We start from the raw sequence: 14,166 nt of genomic DNA on the forward strand, positions 1-14,166 counted from the left end.
CAGCCCCCTGCTGGAAAAAGTTTGCTGACCCCTGCGCTATCCTATCTACATTCATGCAGGAGCAAAGCCCACACAGCAGGCGTGTCCAGGGTTGGCATAGTCTGGGGCACTTTGGAATAATCTGCAACAGAATCCCACACTTCTCAGGCGCAAACCCCACTTTCTTCAACGGGGGCTTATTCTCAGCCTACAGTCTTCAGCCACCAAGTGGGTGGCCCTTTCCAGGGTGCCCCCCGCCCAAGCGCTTGGGAATCAACTTCCGACTGGGGCAGGGGGAGGAGTTCCGACTTCTTAACATTAATCCCAGCACCAAGGTAGAAAGATTTACACAGCGCATGCGTTTTCTCTCCCCCCCCCCCTCTTACGCGTTGCCGATTGGTTGCGTAGTTTTCGATTCGCCCTATTGCCACAGCGCAACGAGCCAACGTTACGACGTTCCTTTCAATAGACCTCCGGGTTCTCAATCGCAGCGTGAAGAGTCTGCCATATGCGGGGAAACGATAGCTGGGATTAGTGCAAGAACCGAAGAACGACACCCTGAACGTTAGAGGCTTCCTTTGCTAGGGTAGGACTTTGGGAGAAACAGCTAAAGAGAGAGACTCACTCAGTGAGCAGCACTGCCTAGATAAGCATGATGATGGCCATTTTACTTTAAAGTCTGAATTTAAGGCTGCTCCTCTTCTACTCTAGCTTCACACATGGAGGACGCGAGTAAGAACCGGAAGTGATGGTTCCTTGGCACGCTTCGTTTTAATTTTGCCTCTTTGGAAGCAAGAGGCCTTTCCTCCTTCCGAGGCGGAGGAGCCCTTTCTGCATGTGCGGCGAGGGAAGAGCCGCTTGCATCCTTTCCGCTGCTCGGGTTCAGTTCGCTGCTAGTGGCCAGAGAGGTGCTTTGGTTAACCTTCTTTGCAAGAGGGAAGAAGAGCCAGCCAGCCAGTTAACTCCGAGCTTTGTGCCGGGAGCTGACAAGAGCTTTTTCTCCCTGCCATTTATTTGTCTCTTAGTCGCGTGGCAGAACTGGGGCTTGGCTGTGCATCCATCCGCTTCACACCCACTGTGCTTGAAAAGGCTGTAAAAAAGGGGGGGGGAGACCCTCAAGCCTTCATGGTGGAAAGCCTCCCACCCCAGTGCAGCAAGGGGGCTAGGCAGAACTGCCCCTCTTTTTGGGGGGGGGGATGCCGCAGTTAAGGGAAAGGAGCTGTGATCGTGCAGAGTCATTATGATATGGTTGAAATTCCTGCATTGCAGGGGCTTAGACTAGATGACCCACGGGGTCCCTTCTACACAAACCCTCCCGCTTCCAGAGCCCTCTCGTTGGGTGTGCTTGTACCAGGAGGGTGTCCCTAGTGTACAGTGTCCCTCTTTGCCTTTTATCCTCAGGAATGGGGGAGAGGGGCTCAAACATCCTGGGATCCTTCTGTGTCTTCTCTTTTTCTCTCTCTCTCCCCAAGTCGAAAGGGGCCACTGCTTTCTTTTGCTGGTAATTTTTATTGTACACTTTAGAGGAGGCATTATTTTGCTGAGCAAGTGCTCAGCATACATGGCACTTTCCCACTTTAAAAAAGCCTCTCTGGGTGATTTACAAGGTAACTGAAACCATCAAGAGAACAAATAACGTATTTTAAATTTCTGCACAGTTTTTGAACTAAATTAGCACAATAAAAACCCAGAGTTGGCCAATCTCAAGAAATTTGGCAGAGCCAGATAAGTCTTCAGCATCTCTAAAAATTTCAGTGGAGTGGGTTTCTCTTGGGAGAGAATTATATAATTTATTATTATTATTAATAATAATAATGATACAATATAAAGGCACCACCACAAAAAGGCAGGTTAGTCATACCCCAATTGGTGATGGTGGAGGCACTGGCACCCAAAGAAGTGTGTCTCCTGTAATTATTCAGGGAGGGGAAAATAATGGAAGACAGTAATTCTTTATGCAGCATGCCAAAATGTACTTTACCCAAAAGCTCTCTTTGTGTGATAACATCTTTTTGTGGGTTTGGGTAAAGGCAAGGCAGGAGATGGAGCTTACCATCTACCATCACTTTGGGGGACTACCAGTCCCTGTTGAGAAGAACTATCAAGGTACCCCATGCCGGAAAATATTTTTCAGTGTTTTAAAACAACTAAATGAATACACAAAGAAAGCTCAAGGAAATGAGTTAAGACACTTGGTACAGAAGAGAGTGCAAACACTCCCAGAGTCTTTCCCGAATACGTGTGTTGTAATTTTGTTTGGTTTTAGCACTTTGAGTTCCTGATAAAATACTACTGTCATATTCTACCCTTTCAGTATTCCTTCTCTTAGAGTCTTCCAATGTGTTAAGCCTTTTTGGCCTGTGTAACCCAAGGTGAATAGTTTGCAAGGCCAGGTACTATCTCACTGCTCACCAAGAAGTAACCCCAGTAAGTTGTCTTGCATTAATCTGGAATAACAGATGGGAAGAGGCTGTTTCTGCAGGAATATTAAAACCATGAATCCCATGAGTTACTGTGTATGTTTGAGAATCAAGGCATGAGTATATATATTTCCAGAAAGAGTTTGAGTTGGTGTCCTGAAATCAGTTGTTCTGACCAATTCAAGGGAAAGAATGTTACTTTAATGGTTCATCAAGCATACCTAATAAGTGTCTGACTTTAAAAAATATTTCACAAGTTTTTCTTCCCTTTCTGTTCTTTGTCCTAGATGACTGTTGTTAAAGTAGAAGGATAATACAAAATGGCAGAAGCAATTTTCCATCCCCCAAGAAGGAAGAGAAGAGTATATGAATCATATAATTCTCCATTTCCTATTTCTTCCACCGGAGAAGGGATTTACGGAAGAGATTTCCAAATATGCCAGGCTGAAATTATAAATAACAATGTAATTGTGAAGAATCCTGAAGATATAGAACACCTATATAGTATGGTATTCTTGACTTTTGTTTATCTGTCTAATGCATGACACTTCTGACATTGAAAAGATTCACCTTAGTTGCCAACACAATGGATTTTTAAAAACGTAATTAATATTGTAAACCAAATAATTGTCAGTCTAGTTAAAATACTGCGTATGTGTGAAGGTGTGAGGTGGGGAGGGGCAAATCAGTCAAATAATCACATGGGTCCTGTATTTCTATCTGGAATGGTTGAGAAGGCATCAACAGCAAAACAAGGTTTATCTTCATGAGCACTATACTGTACTGGATTGTGTGTTTCATAGAAACTCGCTAGTGTGTCCTTCTCTTTTAAAGCCACCGCTGCTGGTGGCCCTCAATACATTTTGTGGGAATGAATTCAATAGCTTTTAAGCACTATATGCCTATTTACGGTATTTTGCCTGTCCTGAATCTTCCAACACTCAGCTTCATTGGAAGTCCACAAGTTCCTGTTATGAGAGGCGGAGAAAACCTTTTCCTAATCCACTTTCTCCACACTACATAGAAGATAACTTGTCTTCAGCATCCGAGTAACTGTGCTCAGAGAGCTTGTGTTTATTGACTGACTTTCATACATGCTGGAAGCTTTCTAGTTTAAAAAGATACGACAGTGTGTGTGATCAATAACGCAAAGAATATCAAATGCACAACTGTGGAACTGTTGGTAACACAGATGTCTCATTTTTCTAGGGATTTTTTGGGAAAGGTATTCTTTCCAGAAGTCGGCCAGAATACAACATTTCAGATCCTATGTTGGTTGCTAAGTGGCAAGGTAAGCTAGTCTGAAATTGAATTAAAGGCATAAAGTGTGTATAATGAACTCTTTTGATTGGCTCAATTTTTGGTCCTTAAACCCTTAAGGGCCTGGAAAACAGCATTTGCAGACACAATATTGCAGCAAATGTTGTTTGGATTCCTCTTATGCAGAGAAGGTGGCCAGGAAGACAGATATATTTTTCTGCAGGTATTTTAGTATGAATGCATTATTTGAAGCAAAATCCAAACTCTCAGTACAATGCTATTCCCCCTTTCCACGTAGATAGCTTGGGGAGGTGGGAACAGGGGAGAAAAAATGGCCCATAGATGTCTCTCCATCACTTCCACTAGTGGAGATAAGCGCTGCTGATGGGGCAGGGAGCGAGGTTGTGCCACAACGGCTACCCAAGTTCCACCCTAGTGAATGGAAAGCTACCAGGGCTAACAGCTTTAGATCCAAAGTTGCATGGATTCCCTAAGGGGTCTCATTCTTAGTTACCTTGTCTATGCCAGCCTGGAGCTGCCGCACAAAAATGGGGAAATCTCCTTTCAGCCTTCTGCCCAGAAAGCAGCAGGACTTTGAATGTGGAGGTAGATCTGCTGGTCCACTCCACTTTGCTGCTCCCAGCCGGGGTTTGGGTTGCCTGTGTGTTAACTTTCTAATACTTTGAATATTTGTGCGGAATCAATAGCTAACAATTCTGCTTTTATTGCAGATGTCGGGTTAAACATGCCGATAATCTCATTGAAAAAGTAAGTACAGCCCCCCCTTTTTTTTCTGTGTCTGAAGCTTGAAGTGCAGTTCCTTGGTACCAGGGAGGTTCGACTGGCACCTTCATTATACACCTTTGGGTGCCAAGCGAAGATGTTCCTCTTTAACCAGGCCTTTGGCTGATTGACATCCGATGCCCTTTTAAATCTGTTGTGGAAGGGAGGGGGTGTTATTGGTTTGTTTTTGTTTCTATTTTTGTTATGTACTTTGTGTTTTCTATATTGGATTTGATATCCCGCTTTATCACTACCCAAAGGAGTCTCAAAGTGGCCAACAATCTCCTTTCCCTTCCTTGCCCACAACAAACACTCTGTGAGGTGAGTGGGGCTGAGAGACTTCAGAGAAGTGTGACTAGCCCAAGGTCACCCAGCAGCTGCATGTGGAGGAGCGGAGACGCGAACCTGGTTCCCCAGATTAGGAGACTACCGCTCTTAACCACTACACCACACTGGCTCTGTGCTGTGAACTGCCCTGAGATCTATGGGGCATAGGGCAGTATACAAACTTAATAATTATAATAATAATCAATAGTGAAATTGAAGTTTATTAGGGGTGGCTAATGTGGTGCTTGAGGGTGCACATGGGCACATGTAGGGGCCCCTCCCCCTGCTGAAATTAAGCGCAAAAGAATCATTATTGTGTAGCCAACAGAAAATGTCCTGGTGTGTGCTTGGTTGCAGGACGTCTTATGTGGTGCTAAAAACAGTTTCTCCCATTTGCAAGTGTGTCCGCAGGCCTCGGAAAGATTGGCAACCCCTGATTTAAGTACTAGCATTCCAAAAGCGAGAAATGGGAGGCAAAGTTAAAAATAAATAAATAATCTTGCCTGCAGAACAAACAAATAAATTCGAGATATAATTAATAAGCTGGCTACTTCAAATCTTTTTTTATTCCAGATACCAGCGTCATGTAGAATGGGCTAAAAGCCTCATGCGGGAGCAAGGACTGGATGACATCACAGTTGATGCAACCATTCTGAATTATACGCAGCCCTTTAATCTGAGAGAAGTTGAGCAAAATAGTGAGGCTGAGGAGACCATCAAGATGGAGACAGCTGAGGATGAGTCAAAGCATGTAGTGACTTCTTCTGAAACAAATGGGGATAAAGTAGCTGGCCTGGAAGGTGATCCATTTTTTGACCGACTAGCCGAGAATGACTCTAATGAATCAGATGCAACAGGATCTAAAGCTTTAGCTGAAAGACACTTGGCAAAACTGTGTTCAGTCAGTGTGCATCACATCTGCAAGCCAGAAGATTGTATTAATCAAGACAATAATAATGAGTTTGTGTTAGTTGAAGAAGAAGAAAAAGAAGAAGAAGAATCAAATTTATGTCTGAAAAAAGAGGTAAGAAACCACACGTAAGGTCACAAATTAGCCCATTGCTGTTAACTTTTGTTAACAAATTATTAAAATAACATTTTGCCTTTTCAGCGTTATATATTTGAAAAAGGCATTAGGTGTCATCTGCTGAAAGAAATCATTCAGCTGATCTGCATCAGCAAAGTGTCATTTGAAAGCCATTATGGCATTTATGCAGTAATGGCAGGTCAGTTTAAAAAGCAACTTGTGAATCTTGGAATTTCAGTTCTAAGGTTCTCCTGCCCACGGCACATTGGGACATGGGAGAAGATAAGCCAATGCCATCAAATGAGGTGTGCTAAGCAGAGAGAGAAAATTTTTCAGGAATGAAGAGGCATGTCAGAAGGAGATTTTATGGGAGAAAAGGAACATGAAGTATCTTGCTGGCAGGCTCTCAGCTAGGTACATAGCTTAGAGTTGTGACTGCATCTTTGTAACTTTGGTTTGCTACTTTTCTTGCAGTTAGTCAAAAAAGAAAGGTTAGTGTGCAGAAGGAATCCATTTAGGATCTTAGAATATTTGCAACTCAGTCTAGAAGAGGTAAGTTTGGAAGACTGTCATACTTAGTAATTTGCCAATGTAAATATATAACTTTGGTATTTGCATGGTTTTTGTTTTTAAGAAAGTGTGGATAAATTTTGGAAGAGGAAAAATTATAAATTCAGCCTTGCAGAATTCTGATATGATTGGCCTTTCCAGGTGCATTTGTACTACTGGTCACTAGAGCAGCCACATGATATTGCCCACCACTTGTTTCCAGTTGGATTCATATTTAATATGGCTCATAATTCTGATAAATTGTGATCCTTTTTGACTCCTCCAGAGTCCCAGGCATTCCTTGATGGTCCTTAGGACGTCACTGCCCAAGTCCCTCCTCACTGCACAAATGATCATTTGTACCTCTCCTTTCATTTAGGAAAACTTGTTGCCTGCCATATCCGCCCCCCCCGTTTCTTCAGCAGTCCACTCCTCTTATCTAGCACTAATGTACACACTTCCTGGTGGTGATTTTTCTTTCTTTTAAGGACTGCTTCCATCCCAAGGCTAAGCTCTTCTCCCTTCTGTTGCTAGAATTGACAACACAAAGAATGAAAGTCATATTCTAGTGAAGGGTTTTCCCTCTCTCGAAAGATCCTGAATAATCTTGTTGCTCTTGCTCAGTTCCTGAAATTTACTTAGAATAAACTCTTGAAGGATTGTGCTCATTGGGTAGATGGATTGCAGCAAAATCTTTTGTTTGTCTGCTTAGAAGCAATCATGTAAATGACTGCAACCTCGGATGTAAATGGGAGGGCTTTTATTATGATTATTTGAGGATTCAGCAATCCTGTTTGTACTGATGAGAACATAGCTCCTATTATTTGACGAAAAGTATGATTGCGTGAGCAAATGCATTGTTTGACTTTTCCCACTTCCCTTCCCACCACCCTACCCTTGATATGCAAAACATGTTGGTGCCACTACTCTGTAATAATGTATATAACATAGCATACACAAAATAATTCTAATTACTGTTGTTGTTTTTTAGGCCTTTTTCTTGGTCTATGCTCTGGGATGTTTAAGTATTTATTACAATGAGGTAAGATGGTGCCTTTAGTCAGTACAATACAAATCTTTATTACGGTCATAGACCAGCACAAAAGGGTGGGATACAGTCATTTGAAATCTGAAAAGCATTTTGGAAAGCTAAAAGGTATTAAAACAGAAGGTGAATATAAAAGAAGCTAAAAGAAGGCATAGGAGGATTGGACAGGTGTGGAAGAGCTTAAAAGGCTGATTTATAAAAGACTTTAACTATTAATTCATGGAGCACTCTGATATGTTCCTTAAATCTGGTTTGTGGCACAGGTCATCCTCCGATGAATTTTGAGCACTGCTGTGCAGAATCTAGCAACATTGTATGTTGAAACAGGATTGGTATCTGAGAGCAGCAGGGAGGTATAGAATTGCCCTGTGTGCCCTGGGTACTTATGAAGTAGTGGGGAAATCAGGCTAATACGAATGTTTCTGTAATACAGGCACTGGAGAAGGACATGCTCTGCCATTTCTATTTGTCCCGAGTCACAGGGACATTGTCTCCCGGGTAGTTATTCTTCCTGTATCGACCTTCAATGACAGCTGAGGGGAAGGCATGACATCGAGCCAGGGTAAAAGCCCTTTGGTGTTTAGGGACTTCAAGTTTAGTTAGATATTCCATAGGGGAGACAAAGTACCTGGTGGATTCCTTGGCAGTAAAAGTTAAGAGTCCTGGCTAGATCCAATTGGTGGCCAGATCCAATTGGGAGCCTTTAGTCTGTCGTAGTAAGCTGTGTGTGAGTTAACCTGTTGCGTGTGTTGCTTGTTAGCATAAAACAACAAACACTTTGTAATAGTTTTCAAGGCAACTTGCACCATGGGTAATTTTTCCTTCTCGTATAATCTTATGTTCTCTGCATAAATGTAGACAGTCTTTGGTTACAATTCTGCATTAGTTGCGTATGCCCTTTGAACTCTGTGGGTTTTAATTCCCTGTGAACATGCATAGCATTGGCTTGTAAGTTCCATTCATTTTAGGGGGCTTAAATGGGTATAACAGAGATCAGGATTTTGTATTATGCGATGAGAATAAAGCTTAATCCTAAACTTTTTCTGCATTGTGTAGTTGAGTATATCGTTTGGTGTTCCATTTCTGACTGCTGAGTTCCCTAGACTAGATGCCCTGGAACCTATTTTTAATAGCTTTAGCAACACCACAGTTCAAAAGCTAGATGGCATTTATGCTTAGACTTGCATGACAAACTTCACATTTGACTTCTGTCCTCTTTGTGCCATCTCCCAACTTGAATAAAAGATAAAATACGCTGCTCTAGAAGTGGCTAAGATTGTTGACTTAGCTGCCAATAATAGTAGGTTGCTTTTGTACACTGTAATTATAGGAAAGCATCTGGTTGTGTTTTTAGGCACCTTTATCTATTCTGAAGCTATGGGAAGTTTTTAGCGAAGCACAACCCAAATTTAAGGCAACATACATGGCATATCACTACTTCCGTAGTAAAGGATGGGTCCCTAAAGTTGGCCTGAAATATGGGACTGACCTCTGTGAGTATTTTCCTTTCATTGATTATAGTTTGCAGTAGAGGCTGGTGCACACAATGCGGATCCAGTGGTGATGCCCTGTCCCCTCCCATTTCCACAAGGAGAGGTTTTCCAACTCATGGCCTGCAAGCACAGGCCATAAGTCGGGGATGGTGCAGTCAATTCCCAGGTAAGACCTGGGGACCAATTTTGACCTGCATGCGTTTGATGTTAGACATGCAGGCTATAATTCATCTGTGCCATCCTCATAGTGATGTGCAGAAGCAAGAAAGTGTGCTAGAAAGAGGGGTGGGCAGGTACTTTCACATTCCCCCTCCACATGATCTATTGTTTCCCCTGTTACTTGATAACAAAGACCACTGGACCAAATATGGTTAGTGCAGATTGCAGAACGTAAGAGAGGCTACACACTGGAACTGTGTGATGAAATGAATATTGCAATGATGAAAGCTGGTGAAGTTTTGTGGAGTGGGGGATTGGCTCAGCTAATCGTCTCACAGTGCAGAAAGTTATTTTTTGTCAGCCTGCTCCCCAGCTTAAATGGGCTATTGCTCATTGTCTGGTTCGTTTGTGCAAATGTGCTGCCCATTCATTTGACTGTAGCTTCCTTGAATCTTGAGCGCTAATGTCTTGGTGTTCCCATTCTTTGTTGCCTCGTTTGAATAATAGATGTGCACACAGCAGTATTTTTTTAAAGAAATGTTTAATTGATAGCCTGCTGTCATCTGTAGGAGGGAAAAGCTTTTTACCATAGGCAAGGAAGAGTCTGGTAATCTCCTGGGGGTGTTTATTGTCTTGTGGAGCACATTTAATATACAGAGCTCTTTACAGTCTTTCCTCAGTTCATCTCTTCCAGTTGCCCTTCAGGCCTATGAACATGGGGAGTGAGACCCCAGCCATTTACCTGGTGGGGATTTACCTCCCATAACCTACCCTCACCACCTCCTTTCTAAGAGGAACAGACCCAGCAAGGTATTTGCTTGCCTGAGCATGCAAGAAGATTAATTACATCACTGTCCTTCTCTGAAGGCAAATGATGATAAAATAATGCAACATTTTAAGCAATTAGTTTTCCCAATAAAAGAATGTTTCACTTCTCTTTTAGTCTGGGGGACCAACTTGCTGTTAATTACTATGGTAATCCTTTGGCAGCATCAACTGTGGTGCATTAGTTACTGCTCCAGATTCCTCTTGCTCCACATTCAGTCTTTTGAGTGGAGCCAGTATGCTTTGGTTCCCAGGACCATAGAATCATAGAGTTGGAAGAGACCACAAGGGCCATCGAGTCCAACCCCCTGCCAAGCAGGAAACACCATCAGAGCACTCCTGACATATGGTTGTCAAGCCTCTGCTTAAAGAATTGGCAGCTCTCTTGAGTAAATAGCTCTGCACATTACGTCCCCAAATGCTGTTAATGCAGCTGTGACCTCCTCTGCATGTGTTTTCCTAGACTGAGAACCTCATCTAGGAGCAGGTGCAACCTTGGTAAGATTGTTGGCAAGCAAGGGAGCAGCCGGAGGCTGGATTTAACCCATCTCTCTTTGAATAGATCACTCTGTGGCTGTTTTTAGATCCTTATGTGTTATGTTTGCTAGTTGACTTGGAGTGACATGTGTGGGGTTTTTTCCCCTGAAGGTGGCACTGTACAAGTAGTTAAAATATCTTTATTCCCAGTTACCTGATTAGGATTTTTATTTATTGTGATCAGCTTCAGCTCCCAACTGCAGTTAGAATAAAAACAAACAACCCTGATCCTATTATATTATGGTTTAGATTTTCAAAGCTGAGTAATGGGAAAGCCACGTGTCCTACATTAACATGATTCAAAATGAAGAAAGCATGCTTATTTCTAGTAAGCGCTTGTTTTGTTTCTTTTCTTCCCATTGCAGTGTTGTATCGAAAAGGTCCTCCTTTTTACCATGCCAGGTATAGCATTCAGATTTGGATATTATAGACAGACAGATATGCTTAAGTGTTATGCTTAATTCCTGCATCATTAGCACTGAAGGAAACATGATTGCATTGGGAAGGGACAGGAGATTGACATTTTTAATAAGCACTCTGGGGTACAAAGCAAGTTTGAGTACAAGTTTTCCTTAGTGGACTGATAAGATATCTAACAGAGTGACTCTGGAAAGGCGCTTTGAGTTTGGGTAACTGGATGGAGGGCTAGACAAAATAGCCTGCAAGGTGGCTGTATCTTTTGCTAAATGGTACACTTTAAAAGTATGAGAAATACACTTGTTCTTTTTGTTCACTCTGCTAAAGTGAAGCTTCAACTCTTAAGTATATTTTAGCTGAGGACTAGTGGACTGTACCTAGTTTTTAAATGCCAGTTTCACCCCAGCATCCTAAAAAAGTTTCACTTTGCTTTGTCTTCCAGTTACTCTGTCATTGTGGAATTAGTTAACAGTGACTTTGAAGGGTCACCACACAGACCTTTCAGCTGGAAGTCTTTATCTGGGTTGAACAGGACTACAGCAAATGTTTCCAAGGTAACACATAGACTCAACTAAGCATTTCAAAGCTACAAGGAAAAGCCTTGTGGAGCAAAGGAAAGGTGCTACGGTGGGGGCACAAAAAGAGATAATGTGAAGTTGTCAGTTATAACCATAAATGAGATACTGATCAATTGCAGTTTGATTTGATTGATCCTCCATGTGTGTGACCTATCCTGGGTTCAGCTGTGTTTCTTAGTGTCCCCGAAGCCGCTTCAAGTATAGTCGTACCTTGGAAGTCGAAAGGAATTGGTTCTGGAAGTCCATTCAACTACCAAAAGGTTTGGAAACCAAAGTGCAGCTTCTGATTGGCTGCAGGAAGCTGGACGTTCAGTTTCCAAAAATAGTTTGCAAACCGGAACAGTCACTTCCAGGTTCGCAGCGTTTGGGAGCCAAAACATTCGAGAACTAAGCTGTTTGAAAACCAAGGTACGAGTGTATTTGTATGGGGAACTCTTACATTCTGGGCCATCTGACCTTTTCTTATTCAGTGCTAGCCACTGATAAGAGACAGTTCAGGGAACTTCCCAAGTTTCAGGGAAGAGAGAAGAAACGCCCAGTTCCAGTAATCAGGGTGCCTTAAGCCCTATGTGCACTTATCTCAAAGTAAGGCCCAAAAAACATAATGGGACTTATTTCCAAGTAGAGAGGTGGAAGTAAGATTGCAGGGTTAGTGTACATACATACTGAATTTCAAATTTCTAGCTTATGGGGAAGTACTTTAGATATTTCAAGGCAAGCACATTCAAATTTCCATTTTAACACTTATCTAGTAGCTGGGATGTGTTGGAATACTTGCTTATCAGTTCTCAACTTTTTATCTGAAACCTTACACATTTTAGTAACCTATCTAGAACACACTTATTTTATTTTGTCCTACACAGCATTCTTTAAATGGGTATAACCCCCATTATACACACTGGGAAGGGTACTTTTCTGGAAACATGCAACAGAGTAATAAGAACTGGAGATAAAGTACTTATGCCTAGTACTTCTGATTAGAGTTGCACATATATACAGAGTCAGGTCTCTCATCGCTGCAATTTCTTGTGAAATTTCACTTCACAAACTCAGGTTTGAGGCTCTTTGGAGCTTCCCCCAATACAGCAAAAAGAATTGCCGTAGGTAGGAATACAAATTGTGTCCACTGAAGCTTTCCACAAATGAACCCTGGTCTTACAATCGGGGAGCAAGCGAGTGACCCGTACATAGCCATCCAATTGCAGACCACACCCAATGTGATTGTGGTTGGATGACAATTTGAACCCAGATCTCCTTGACCCACATTCAGCGTTATATTCATTGAAGCACACTTTTTGCCTAATTACCACTACAGGTGTAAAGAGCAAATATTGCACTACATGAATTTTGTACGTTTCTAATGGATTTTTTTTTAACCACCAGGAACTCATGTTCTGCTATTTGATTCAGCCACCTGATATGACTGCAAAAGAAATGTTGTCACCAGAATGTCTCAAAAGAATTAAAGTTCAGGTATGCAAGTCCTGCTCTGATTTGCTTTCTGAAGTGCCTTAAGGTATCCAGTTCTCTGGATAGAATGTAGACCATATTTTAATAATTTATTTTGTAATATTTGAACCTTTCCTAATTCAGTATGTATATGTAGTAACTTGAGCTGGGTATACTACACATGGCAATCTGATTTGAGAAACTAGGGTTAATATCTGAGAATGCAGTAAAAATATTTTTGCTTGTGCCTGAATTGTTAGTAATTGTTGAGCAATTGATTGTTCAGGCTAATTTATATAGCTCAAAAGAGCAGAACGAGATACAAGTACACCATTTGCCTAACTTATAAGGCTCCTTCCTATAGATGTTACAGGAGCAATGAGGCATCTAGTTACATTGATGTACTTTCTATGCCATTTCAGTAGCAGGTGAATTACTCTTAGAAAAAGTAGTAATAAGAAGTAAGGCTCTAGTGTGGTCATAATCCTAGAAAACAGAACAACATAATGCCTAGGATTTGAAGTTTCTAATCCGACACTCCCAAGGGAACTTCGGGCTCCTGGATCTTGAACATCAGCCCGCTACGCCACATAATACACCTCTTTCACTGATATGGGAAAGACAGGTGAAACACCAAAATTATATTGTACATGGCTCAGGTCTTGGCATACTGAGAACAGGTGTGTTGACATAGAATCATAGAATTGCAGAGTTAGGAGGGATCCCGAGTGTTCTCTAGTCCAAACACCTGCAATGCAGGAATCTCCATGATAGATAGCCACCCAGCCCCTGCTTAACAACCACCCGTGAGGCCACCACCTTCCGAGGGAGTCAGTTCCATTATGGAACAGCTCTTAACGCCACAAGGCCTTCCTGGTATTTAGTCAGAATCTCCTTTCTTGAGTTAGGGTTAGAAATGTGTCAAAACAATACAGACCAAAGTTATTTGTTTTTCCATTGGTTGTGTGTGAGTGATTGAGGGATAAGGACAAACAAGGTGAATGGGACTGGGGGTGCTACTGTGGTGGACATGCATGTACGTTGTTGAGCTGCTGCCTTATCCCAGTGGGAAGCCAAAAGAGCACTTCTGCTACAGTTAAATCATACAGGGTTAACTAGGGACAAGATCAGTGAACATACTTTTTTCCATTTATACCTTTTTAGTCGTCAATAATCAATGACTTTTTTTTAGGAATTGATTCTAAACCGTTGGGTCTCATCCCATGAACGCAGTGAACAAGAAGAGCTGTGATAAAATGGATTGCGGAAACATGACAACAAAGTAAATAAAATGTCAAATGTTTACTCTTGTAGA

General features: G+C 41.9%; 1 protein-coding gene across 8 annotated transcripts; it reads left to right on the top strand.

Annotated features, from left to right (window-relative positions):
- Positions 1-740: 740 nt before the first annotated feature.
- On the top strand, positions 741-14,154 carry TSEN2 (tRNA splicing endonuclease subunit 2). Of its 8 annotated transcripts, XM_083726847.1 has the most exons (13): positions 765-887; positions 2,294-2,406; positions 2,687-2,908; positions 3,609-3,690; positions 4,391-4,427; positions 5,343-5,793; positions 6,271-6,348; positions 7,337-7,387; positions 8,748-8,886; positions 10,773-10,809; positions 11,267-11,378; positions 12,786-12,875; positions 14,044-14,154. In XM_083726847.1, the coding sequence occupies exons 3-13, from the start codon at positions 2,720-2,722 to the stop codon at positions 14,101-14,103; spliced, it is 1,326 nt and encodes a 441-aa protein (XP_083582973.1). In that variant the 5' UTR covers positions 765-887; positions 2,294-2,406; positions 2,687-2,719; the 3' UTR covers positions 14,104-14,154. The 8 variants fall into 8 exon arrangements, 7 of the variants coding, with proteins under 7 accessions (XP_083582972.1, XP_083582976.1, XP_083582977.1 ...); XR_014561212.1 differs by lacking the exon at positions 2,294-2,406 and having other exon boundaries at positions 741-887; positions 8,748-9,855; XM_083726846.1 differs by lacking the exon at positions 2,294-2,406 and having other exon boundaries at positions 741-887.
- The last annotated feature ends 12 nt before the right edge of the window (positions 14,155-14,166 follow it).

Source organism: Podarcis gaigeae (assembly GCF_964106915.1).
Source record: "Podarcis gaigeae genome assembly, chromosome: 2".
Lineage (NCBI taxonomy): Eukaryota > Metazoa > Chordata > Lepidosauria > Squamata > Lacertidae > Podarcis > Podarcis gaigeae.